Genomic DNA, 13,160 nt, shown 5'->3' on the forward strand with positions numbered 1-13,160 from the left:
AAGAGATTTCAAAATTTCTGCTCAAGTGGAAAAGCTCTAACCTGACCTGAAAAGTGATGCTTGGGTGCAAGATATACACAGGGTACATTGATCCTGTGACAGAGACGGCTGTTCCCGATAGCCAGTTCTCCACTGCTGCCTCTGTAATAAATCCTGAATTGTAATGACAGCCCAGAATAAAGACTCTTATTTCCCATCCCCCTGTGTACTAGCAGGATCAAGTGATTACGTTTGGGTGGATAAGCCTGTGTGGTGTGAAGAACTTGTAAGAAGTGTTCTTAAAGGAAGCGGGCAGAAATGCTGACAGGGCGTTTCTAGCAGGTGCAGCTGTCTGCAACTGTGCCATAAAAGCCATGTATTGAGAAAAGGGAAGAGTAACGCAGGAGGACCCTGGATGCCTGGTCCTGCAGGGTGTCAAATTACCCCTGGACTGCTCTCCCAGACTTATACATGCAAGAAAAATAAGTTCCTACTTTAAGTTGCTATTGTTTAGGGACACAGCCATACGAATATATAATGCCAAATCTGAATCTAATTTCCTTAACTGAAAAGGTTCACACGAGGGATATACTGCATCTGGTGGCCTTAACATCACTGCCAAAAAGATATAAGGTGGATGCTGTTTCCCACAGAAAACACTGTGTCGCAAACAGGGACGTTTTCTAGAGATAGTTAACTCCAAATATTTGATTTCCCTGTGGTAAAGCCTGCAAGCGCACCTAAGGTTTCAGAGCATCATGGACATTTGAAAGATTTGGAAACCATGGTTTAGAAACATCAAGAACATCAAAAAGAAATTGCCTTTAGACTAGGTTTGGATGCAAAATCCCCTCCCAGAAGAGAACTATCACGAGCAATTTAAACAAAACAAAAATGGTTTGTTTTATTTACAATACTCAATGCATTTTACAAATAACATATTTGCATTCCCTAAGTCTTTTGGAAAGTAATTCCAGTTTGTGCAATGAGTTTACAGGAAAGTCTTAAGACATCTCTTAGACATCTTAAACCTAAATTCTAAATTTTGAAAGATATTTCACACTATGTTAATAGAGGACTGTTCTTAATTAAGAAAAACTAAACTCTGTAGTTAAATATTGCCCTTCAATATCTTTAACCCAAGTGCAAACTGGATTAATCTACGAAATCATACCATTAGATTCCGATGAGTTACTCCCACTGCCGGCCCAAGACAACGCATGCACAGAGTAAACATGGTCAATAACATCAACATTTTATTCCAATCCTGGATTTTTGGACTCTCTCAACTACTGTTTTGCTCAATTCAGGGTATAGAGAGGTAGGATTCGTCTGGGGACATCCTAACCCGCTACGTCCAGCTCCAGAACAGGGAAGGATTTTCAGTGAGTATGTGGAGACAGGTCATGACGAGGGAGAGTTTTAAGAGTTTCTCTGAGGCCTTGTTTGCTAGTCAGAACAAGGGTCTCCTCCAGGTCTGAAGGGATCACTAGTCTTAGCAGTTTGGGAGGGCACCTCGTCCCCGCCTCCAAAGGACAACAGGCTCCCCCCTCCCCTCCTCCCCAAATTGCTACCTTGACTTTACTGCCTTCTGAGTTGAGGCTGGACAACCGTTCCTCTGTTCAGACGCCAGAAACTGCTCTCATGTCACATAAAGTTCTTAAGGGAACAAGAGCAATGAACAAGGATTAACTGTGCAAGAGTCTGCACCTCATGCCTGTGTAAGAGAATGAACTTATTAATTTTATCATTCATAGCTGCCTCCTCTCAAAACAGAAAATCCATGTCCCGGCTCTTGAGCCAGAGAGAAGGGACAGGTATCTCCATCCTGGATCCACCCCGATTTAAGAGCGCACCTCTCCATCTCCACACTCAATCTCCCCTCAAAAGACGGTGTCTCTAACGCCTGGCAGCGGCAGTTGAGTGAGTGATAGCTACTAAGCTGGAGAAATAAAATCCCACATGTGACAAAGCCAGCACAACTCTAAGATAAAGAAATGGTGAGGTAGAGTTGAGAGAGTTCAATCAAATTTTTTGAGCACAGATCTTTTGGCACATTCTAAAATTACACAGACTCCCTAATTCAAGCCTCCTTTGTGATATCTTTACAAAGTGCTGCAATGTAGGCATCCTTGGATCTCTTTAGGAAGCATCCATATAAAGCTAACAGAATACAGTCATTTGAAGAAATCCACTCCTGGCACTTTAGCTTAATATTTACCCCGATATTGAAGCAAATAAAAACAATGCTATCCATTTGCTGAATTTATTTAAACAAATCAATTTAGAAATATCATAGAATTAAAACAAAACTTCTGACATGTAAACATACTGCCATGTTCCTGAAACAGATGTTAACACCTGATAAAAGTTAATAATCACTTGTTAGGAAAGCTGTCCATTAATAAGGCCAGTCTTCAGCGAAACCAAAACCATTTTGTCTCTTTAGCTTTCCCAGTGTGACAATGCAATACTATCGAACCACAATCAAATAGAATAAAGACAAGATTGGATGGATAGATCAGTACCATTGGTTACAGCTGTTAAACAGTTTCATTCTTGGCGCCACAGAAAAACAATTAAGCCAATCACATCAAATAAGTCATGGCTTTTTTTCTTTATCACAATTCACTAAGTGATGTTAATTATGGTCCTTGTCAAACACGTTTGGTAAAGGCTATTTACAGTGTACATGGCTGAGCATGCACTAGTTATAGTTACAAAGATACCTGCCAGTTTATTACAATAGAATTACACAGTGCCTGAAAACGGTGAAACAACATCTCACACGTCGTTTAAATCCATATAGTTTCAAGCAGGAAACGTTCCTTATTTGACCACGATTGCAATAGTTACATGAAAATTCTTATAAAAACATGACTCCCCTTCAAGAAATTGATGCATATTCTACGCACTACAGGTTAAGGCAGTAAAAAAATGTATTCCTGATAACTGGAGGTCTTGACAATGTCAATTTAAAGCTGTCTGACTCTAGTTTTTCATTCGCCATCATAGACTCAAAAGTTCTGTCTGTATAACTAGTTTGTGAAAGACTTCCTTTTTAAAGTCAAAAAGTATTAGTAATGAAGAAGAGCTGACACTGGAAAAAAGTAATTGCTAGGGAAAGGAAAAACATAAGTTGGATTTTGTCTGAAAGTATTCAAATCATAAACAAGAGCATTATTTGTGAGTCTGAACCTTAAAAGTATAAGACAAATACATATATAGTTTACCTTTCTTAACTTAAAATACACTGTACTTTGAACAATTCAAGTAATGTAAGACTTCATCAAAAATAACTTCATAAGCCATACAAGTGTCAATTGCATTTTGAATGTTTTAAGAACTTTTTAAAAATTGTAAACCAAACCATGAGAGTTTAGTTAAACAAAGAATAAATGACTTTTTATTTGCACTTGTGATTCCTTTAATACAAACTGCTACCAACAAATATGTAAAGATATGGCAGATTATGCATTTGATCAAAGCACTTTGATTTAAGCATAAAATGTATTCAAATGGTTTAAGTTCCGTGCATAAGATCCAAGAAGCTGCCAACTAATTTGTAGGCAACCTTCTCTCTAATCAGAATCCTTTATTCCTCAGCTGCAGATGAGATAGGGCACAATCTGTTGTAAACAGGGCACTGTTATAAAACCAGGATAATATTCTTAAATTAAGATTGTTCTTGTTAAATTGAAGAGAGACTTTCCCCAAGTGTCTTCCAGCACTGTAGTATATTCTGCTGACCTCTTAATTTCATAAATTAACTTTCCTTTGATTCCATTTTTACGGTGGTTGTGTTCACAGTCTTGTTTTAAAAATTGGTTTAAATTTATATAAAACTCTGTACATGTTCACAAATTATTGCATAAACAGCATAATCTTCAAGACAGTGTTTACAAACACATGTCCAATTCAGGAAAAAAAATATTCACGTTTCCCGTCTGGCTTTTTTCTTCTTTTTTATTTGTTTGGGAGATTCCCAACTAGTTTCAGACTTGGCTAAAGGGGGGGAGGGAGGAGGAAAAAGAAAAAAAAGTTAGGAGGCAGTGAATACTGTTCTGCTTCAAAAATATAAAATTAGCATCAACTAAAATATGCTTTGAAATTCAGTAACTATGCCTTAAATTTTACATGTTTATATTCTCAAGTTTTAGTTACATGTTTTTAGGTTATTCTCTGGCTGCCTTCCTATCTTCCTTTCTTTTTTTTTTTTTTTTGGTCTTTTGTGCCATTTCTTGTGCCGCTCCTGCAGCATGTGGAGGTTCCCAGGCTAGGGGTCGAATCGGAGCTGCAGCCACTGGCCTACGCCAGAGCCACAGCAACGCTGGATCCGAGCCGCGTCTGCAACCTACATCACAGCTCACGGCAACGCCAGATCGTTAACCCACTGAGCAAGGGCAGGGACTGAACCCGCAACCTCATGGTTCCTAGTCAGATTCGTTAACCATTGCGCCACGACGGGAACTCCCCTATCTTCCTTTCAATCCCAATGTATACAGATGATATTTCACTAGTTCTTTTTTTTGGGGGGGGGGATACCAGAGGCATAAGGAAGTTCTGAGGCTAGGGGCTGAATCAGAGCTGCAGCTGCTGGCCTACACCACAGCCATGGCAATTTGGAATCTGAGCCACATATGCTGCAATTCATGGCAATGCCAGATTCTTAATCCACTGAGTGAGGCCAGGAATGGAACCCAGGTCCTCAAAGATGCTAGTTGGGTTCATTACCACTGAGCCACGATGGGAACTCTGATATTTCACTAGTTTTGACCATCATTTAATATGACTCAATCTAAGTAATAAATGTGAAAATGAGTAAAATGGAAACTAAAGGTAGCTGAAGGGAGAAAAAGTAGGGAAGAAAAGGGACAGAACAATCTGTACTCAAGAACATGTGACAGAAAAAGGGAGGGGCCAGGCCAATAAGGGTAGGTATCAAGTCAAGTCCTCCTCGGTGCATGGCCTGGTCCACCTATTCTTGCCTGGAGTGACTGCAGCCTCTTGGCCCTCACAACTGAGGTCCACAAGGTTCCAAGGATCTGGCTTTGCAAAGGAGGGAAGGGCTGCTCTATTAATGGATTATTAGACTACTACGATATTAATACTTACAAACACTACGGAGAACACACGAAATAATAAAAAATGAGGACTACTTACTCTGTGAAGGAGGCACACTATTTTGCTTAGTATTTGACTTGGATTTATCTGTTTCTTGTAGCATCGGTGGCACTTGGGAAGAGCTCTTGTCAGAATCACTTTTTGATAAAGTAACAGATGGCTCGGTAGAAATAGTAGGTGGAAGAGTCTTGATAGGCTATTGTGAAATAAAATTATCTTAGATTTTCATTAGAAAGTTCAAATAAAGTTAAGTATCATAGTAATAACAAGAGGCTTGTTTAGCAGCAAGTAAATATGACGATGGTTTCCCAATAATTTACCAGCAGAAGCACTACAACTACACTGCCCTCTAGTGACACATAACCAAATAAATCTTTACCTATAATATCTACAAATATGGGCTGAGATAAAAACAGGGGAGTGTAATGTTACAAGATGTTTACTGATTCTCAAATGGGAACGAATCCTCCCATTTTCATTAACTTCTACATTTTTCTTTCTCATTACAAATAGCAGGATTTGTTATTTGTTCAATGGTTGTGTCCACTTTTCACCAACTCTCAACTCAAAACTTTTTCATGTGAAAGGCAAAAGAAACAGTGAATTTCTGCACTACCAATAGGTGAGTTCCCCTTTTCTCCTTCTCAAGGAGAGCCAGGAATATCTCAAATAGCAGCAGCAAGAACGTCGGTTTCCTTCCCAAGGAATAAGATAACCTCAGAAAAAGCAGATTATGGCTATTAGCCTAATCGATTAAAGTGACTAGTAACACTCAGGTCTAAATCTTCAGCGTTTTATCCAGTCTGGGAGTGAAAACTTGCTTATTTAGGGCCTAGATTCTTGAGCCGAGCTTCTCCTTTCCAACCTGGGAGCAGAGACGTAAACTAATTGACTTGCGTCAATGAGGCCTGTTCAGGTCAGGGCAGATAATGACACAAACTCCAATACTTGGAGTAACCTGAGGCTGTAATGGATGAGTAAGCTGCCATTTCACCCTTTGGCTTTACCTGTGATGATTATTTTGAATACAAAACCAAGGGTAAGTAACGCTTGTTTTGTCCCTTGTTCTTCCAGGCTCCAAGGGCTGGGGAAAGCACAATGGGGAAAGGAAACAAGAGGAGGATGTGTACCCAGGTAACTACCAGGACTCCTTACTATTCCAGGTAACTGAAGCTGCATTTATGCTGCTCAATTCAGCTTTATTAATGTTCCCTGTATTTATCTCATACCCAGAAGTTTTAGTACTCATCTAAAATCCACAGCCCCCCCAGTTCTCTCACTTATCTATATTAAATCACAAAAAGACTCCAATATCCTTTACAAGATGGCTTCTGAAAACAACTAAGAAAAACATCAAAACATCATACGGTCCTTTGCAGTCTTACTATTAAACCCATGCATGTACTGAGATTGCATCCTTTTTCCTCAAAACACTCTCAAGGAATTACAAACATCAAATTGAAACAGGAAGTATGGTTAAGATTTTTAGTCCAAAAATCTGTTACAAATTCTTTCTCTTAGCAATAACTCAGGTACTTGTATAAGCTGTTTCATTATGTAAGCTCCAGAAAGAGCTTTGTTCTCTAATGTATCCATCTCCAGAACCTGAAGGGTGTGTGGCACTGTGGTAGATTCTCAATACACTTTTTTGGATGAGTATATAAAATAATCAGGCAGAATTTTGTGGTTATGCACACTTCAGGCCTACGCCACAGCCATATCAACGCTGGATCCGAGCCACGTCTGCGACCTACACCACAGCTCAAGGCAACTCCCAGAAATCAGATTTAGGTGTCACTGTTACCTTTTGTAAAATGGTCCCATCTAACATACCAAAATTTTTCAGAGATGGCACATACTTCAAGATGCTGTCACCAAGTTTTATCTTATTTTATTTTTTGCCCCCCCTCCCCCACAGTTAGTTTTTAGGGCCGCACCCTCGGCATATGGAGGCTCCCAGGCTAGGGGTCAAATTGGAGCTATAGCTGTCAGCTTACACCACAGCCACAGCAACTCAAGATCCAAGCTACGTCTGTGCCCTATACCCCAGATCACGGCAACGCCAGATCCTTAACCCACTGAGTGAGGCCAGGGATTGAACTTGAATCCTCATGGATACGGATACTAGTGGGATTCATTTCTGAGGTGCCACAACTGGAACTACAGTCTCCAAATTTTATACAAATACTATAAACCATAGTCATACTACGTGTATGGTTTTGTGAAGGTGCAACCAGCCACATTTTCTGTAAGTCATGATTTTCTGTAAGCCATCTATCCCCTGTAAGCCTCGATATTTAATGAGGAAAAATATAGTCTAGTGGCTCTAGTTTCATCTCTAATAGCTATGGGACGTGGGCCAAATTATCCAACTTCTCTAATCTCATTTATATAATGGGTCTCACCTTTCCTGTGGAGTTTTGAGGGCATTTTGGTGTATTAAAAATGTTTAGCATGGTGCTTCAAAAAAAATATTAGCAATAATACAATTCTCAAGTCATCAAAATTTCATTCTTAAATATAAAAAATTACCTGGCTATTTCTGATGAGTGCTTCTGCAGGATCACTAGTGCTTATGGTCTTTAAGGAAAAAGCTTTCTCCTGTTTTGGACGGACTTTCGAGGTATTCACTGGAAGCTCTTCTCTAATCTCTTTTTCTAATTCTTCTGTGTCCTACAGAGAAAAGTAGTGTATTAGATGATATAAATCACTCATTTTTATTAATTAAAATCTATTTGGTTTGTAGTACTAATATCCAGAAGATAGTCCCAGAAGATAATTTTATTTCAGAAACTGCCTGGATATCTTAAAAGAGCCTAAAAAAATAATTATTCAAAGATGCATAATCACAGGTACATTTGGAATATATACAATCATTGTTCCTGCTTTCCTCAGGGATTTAAATCTAAATCAACTGTAAATTAAAAAACAACACACACACATCTGTAAATGGGAGCCATTTAATTAACTAAACCAAATGATAAACTAGTATTTTTTTCCTGTTAGAAAAAGGACATAGTGAATTAGTTGAGTTTTTAGAACTAGCATTTCACTTAACGACGACTTCTGGGAATGAAGTACTTATATATAATTTCTTTTTTTTCTTTTTTCTTCTGTCTTTTTGCAATTTCTAGGGCTGCTCCCATGGCATATGGAGGTTCCCAGGCTAGGGGTCGAATCGGAACTGTAGTTGCTGGCCTACGCCAGAGCCACAGCAACGAGGAATCCGAGCCGAGTCTGCGACCTACACCACAGCTCACGGCAGCACCGGATCCTTAACCCACTGAGCAAGGCCAGGGATTGAACCCACAAGCTCGTGGTTCCTAGTCGGATTCGTTAACCACTGAGCCACGATAGGAACTCCTATAATTTCTTTTAAAAGGAACTCACCTATTCCACAAGCCAGAAAACTAGTATTGGTAAAGGCTATAATTTAAATCACAGAAATCCACGAAAAGTTTGGCTACATGGATTTTGGATAGTATTACTAATGAAGGACAGCTATCAATAACATTTCTCATCAGCTAGTTCAGCTAATAAGAAAAGCGCACTTATTACATAGTTTTGTTTTTTATGTCCATTGATCTTAGTTATATTAACATAAATGCTCACCTACTATTACTACTGAGAAAAAACTAATACTGATAATGGATTGGCATCATTTATGAAGGGGTGTGTTTCCCACAAGAGAACTGCACACATACTTTAAAAAGTCATGCAGAAAAAAAAAAAAAAAAAAAAAGCCATGCAGAAAATTTCCCCAAATAAAGTAGGAAAATTACAATAGCCAATCCCCTAGAAATTTTGGCGATCTCCTACATTTAAAGGAATGAAAACAAGTAGCCACATGGTTATACATAAAGGCTAAGCCTTTCATAAGGTTGTAATGTTATGGTGGTAAGTGTTTTCAAAAATAAATCCCTGCACATTTCGAGGAATCTAGTATGCCTTAAAATATCTTTGTTTTCATCTGTATTATAATCTAGTAATAGATTATAGGAAAGACCAAAGAAAAGAAAATTAAAATATAAAAGTGATAATAAATAGAAAGTTTCTATTGGAAGCCAAAAAAGCAGGAAAGAACACTTGAGTGGAACAGCCAGCAAACTCACAGTCAAGTGAAAGATTCTACTTCTTATGCACATAGTTTTTCTTTCTAATTGTGCTAAAATTCTAATTTGCTGAATTCCATTACTCAAAGAATTTCTGTGTGAAATACTGTATTCCTTCCTTTTCCATTTCACCATAATATAAACCAAAATGCATCTAATTTAAAATTTTAGTTCTTTACTTTTAGGTTTATACCTTTGATATAATTTTCTTTCAAGCAATGTTTTTATTACAGCATGATGTATAAAATCTTTAAAACATTCTATGACTTTTCATACTTTTTTTCAAATGTTTTTCAGGTAAATCTGACACCTCACACTATCTTAGAGCTTTACATTTTCTTATCATCTGCATATTATCTTTGTACAACTCAGCAGTAGGAGCTTAATGAATGATGTCTGTTGTTTTGATATTCTACCTGTGTAGGAGAGTTATCTTCACCTTGCTTCTTCTTTTTCTTCTTTTTCTTTTTTGATTTCCCAGTTGGAAGAGCTCCCTCTCCCTTTTCTTTATCATCATCTGAAACCTAAGGTTAAAAGTAAGAAGTATTGGAGTGAACCAACTGGTTAAGTTTCCATTATTCAGAAAATTATTATGAAATAATTTAAGTTCAGTCTTTTTCTCCCAAATCATGAATAAGAATTAGTAACAATAAAACTGATCTGAAATCACATATTCAAAAATAACAAAGGTTACATGGAAATGTACTCTTCCATCTTTCATCGCTCACTTCATAGTCAGTTAGAGAGCTGTGTAAACCTTTTTTAGAAGGTCATTGCAGGGAATTCCCATTGTGGCTCAATGGTTAACAAATCTGACTAGGAACGATGAGGGTGTGGGTTCGATCCCTGGCCTCAGTGGGTTAAGGATCCGGCACTGCCCTAAGCTGTGGTGTTGGTTGCAGATGCAGCTCATATCCCAAGTTGCTGTGGCTGTGGCATAGGCTGGGAACTTCCATATGCCTCAGGTGCAGCCCTAAAAAGCACACACACACACAAAAAAGTAATTTCATAGATAATTTATTTATTTATTTTTTGGAGGAGGCCCGTGTCCACAGCACAGGGAAGTTCCTGGGCCAAAGATCAAACCCAAGCCACAGCAGCAACCTGAGCTGCTGCAGTGACAATGCCAGATCCTTTACTAACTGTGCCACAAAAGAACTCCTGTTTTATTTATTTTTTTTGCCTTTTAGGGGCACACCCTCAGCATATGAAGGTTCCCGGGCTAGGGGTTCAACAGAAACTGCAGCCACTGACCTACACCAGAGTCACAGCAATGCGGGATCCGAGCCACGTCTGCAACCTACACCACAGCTCACGGCAACGCCGGATCCTTAACCCACTGAGCAAGGCCAGGGATTGAACCCGCAACCTCATGGTTCCTAGTTGGATTCGTTTCTGCTGCACTACGATGGGAACACCTGTTTTATTTATTTAAATGCAGAACTTCTTGCATTAAAATTAAATTTGACCTGTTAAGAGAATGACAAGCTACGCAGTAGGAAGAATATACGCAAATCATATATCCAACAAAGTACTTGTATCTAGTTTGTTCAAAGAACACTCAAAGTTCAACAGTAAGCAAACAAATTCAATCAGAAAATGTACAAAGGATATGAACAGACATTTACAAAAGAGAATAGACAGATGGCAAAGAAGCACATGGAAAGATGTTCACCACCATTAGCCACCTGGGAAATGCAAATTAAAACGGCAATGAGTAGGAGTTCCCTGGTGGCCTAGCAGTTAAGAACCCAGTATTGTTACTGTTGTGGCTCTGGATCAATCCTTGGCCCAGGAACTTGTGCAAGATGCAGGCAAGGTCAAAAACAAAAACACCACAACGAGTAGCCATTATACACTTACCAGATGGCTAAAATAAACAGTGACCAATAGCAAGTTCTGGCAAGGATGCAGAGAAATTAGATTACTCATACATTGCCAAAGGAAATGTAAAGTGATACTCTGGAGAATAGTTTGGCAGTTCTTAAAATACTAAATATGCAACTACCATACAACCCAGGGACTGACCTCCTGAGCATTAATCCCAGAGAAATGAAAATTTATGTTCACCCAAAAACCTGTATATGAATGTATACAGCAGCTTTATACACAAGAGCCCTTAACTGAAAACAACTCAGCTGTCCTTCAATAGGGGAATAGTTAAATAATCTCAGGAGTATCATGGCCATGGGCTACTACTCATATATAAAAAAGGACCAACTAATAATCCACAAAATAATCTGAATGAATCTCTAGAGAATTATGCTGAATGAAAAAACCAGTACCAAAATGTTACATACTACATAAACTCTTGAAATGAGAAAATCCCTGAGTTGGGGAACAGATCACTGGTTGCTAGGAGTTAAGAAGGGGGTGGAGGAGTTCCCACTGTGGTGCCATGGGTTAAGTAAGAATCTGACTGCAGAGGCTCGGGTCACTGCAAAGGCACAGGTTCAATACCTGGCCTGGTGAGGTGGGTTAAGGGTCCGGTGTTGCCACAGTTGTGGAGTAGGTGCAGCCTTAAAAAAAAGTAGAAAGTTTTTTTAAATGGGGGGGGGGGTGAAGGAAAGTACAGCATTTATTGCAGGGCACCTCACGAGTAGAATGGGCAGCTCACGCTCATAAGACACGAACTGGGGAGCTCCTGCCATGGCTTAGCGGTTAACAAACCTGACTAGAGTCCATGAAGATGTGCGTTTGATCCCTGGTCTTGCTCAATGGGTTAAGGATCTGGTGTTGCTGTGAGCTGTGGTGTAGGTCACAGACGGGGCTCGGATCTGCTGCAGCTGTGGCGGAGGCTGGCAGCTAACAGCTCTGATTTGACCCCTAGCCCGGGAACTTCTATATGCTGTGGGTGCGGCCCTGAAAAGCAAAAACAACCAAAACAAAACAAACAGAAAAACAAAAGACACAAACTCTTGACAGCTTTCAGAGAAAGTTGTTCTTGTTCTTTCTTTTAAAAAAAAATTTTTGTTGGAGTACAATTGATTGATTTACAACACTGTGTTAGTTTCAGGTGCAGCAAAATGAATCTGCCATACATATATACACATCCACTCTTTTTCAGATTCTTTTCCAATCTAGGTTATAATAGAATATTGAGCAGAGTCCTCTATGCTGTATGGTAGGTCTGTGTTTGTTATCCACTCTATATATAGTAGTGTGTATATATCAATCCCAAACTCCCAATTTATCCCTTCCCCTCATATTTCCACCTTGGCAACCATAAGTCTGACATAGTGTTCTACAAGTCTGTCTCTGTTCTGCAAGTAAGTTCATTTGTGTCATTAAAAAAAAATTGCACTTGAGAAGGGATATCATTGAAAATTATATTCTGCATGATAAAAATAGCAAATTAGAATTGTTAAATTAGTATTCTTGATATTTCTTCACACATACCACACAGCTGAGCTTTCTATAGGAAAAGTGCTTTTTGTTTATTCTGTCTGTACAGATGATAGCCAAGACTCCTAGACTCTACTTAAAGAAAGAGATAATATGGCTAACTTGCTATTTCTCTCCTCAGCACCACAGTTATTAGGATAATTCTGGAGGTCTCATGAGCCACCAAATAGTTTACAGAAATTACTAGCAGATGGAAAAACACCCCCCCCCCCAAATCTCCACAAACCTAGCTAAGAGATTTTAGTTCAAGTTGGTTGCCTGTTGTGGAGAAACTTCCTTAGAAGTTTTCAATATAGACTCACAACGACTAAAATACCATATGAAAACATGCATCCTATGAAGGATATTCAGGTCACAAGGACCGTCTGCTTCTCAGCCAATTTATAGTCCAACCATAAGAGAAATGTGGTTCTGCCTGGCAAAACACTACTTTTGTTCACAGCAAGAAGGCTGAAACCAACACCTTTTTAAAAAAAAAAAAATTTTTTTTTTATTTGGCTGTGCCTGTGACATAACTTTTTGGGCCAGAGCAGCAACCCA

General features: G+C 38.9%; 1 protein-coding gene across 3 annotated transcripts in view; it reads right to left on the reverse strand.

Annotated features, from left to right (window-relative positions):
• Positions 858–13,160, reverse strand: part of MTDH (metadherin) — a 60,486-nt gene continuing 48,183 nt past the window's right edge. For 2 of the 3 annotated variants that reach the window (XM_005655347.2, XM_005655348.2), the window contains 4 exons: positions 9,632–9,739; positions 7,636–7,776; positions 5,143–5,299; positions 858–3,984 (listed from right to left, as the gene is read on the reverse strand). In XM_005655347.2, the coding sequence (XP_005655404.1) occupies positions 3,914–3,984; positions 5,143–5,299; positions 7,636–7,776; positions 9,632–9,739 (477 nt within the window). In that variant the 3' untranslated portion in view covers positions 858–3,913. 3 annotated transcript variants of the gene reach the window in all.

Source organism: Sus scrofa, chromosome 4 (genome assembly GCF_000003025.6).
Source record: "Sus scrofa isolate TJ Tabasco breed Duroc chromosome 4, Sscrofa11.1, whole genome shotgun sequence".
Classification (NCBI taxonomy): Eukaryota; Metazoa; Chordata; class Mammalia; order Artiodactyla; family Suidae; genus Sus; species Sus scrofa.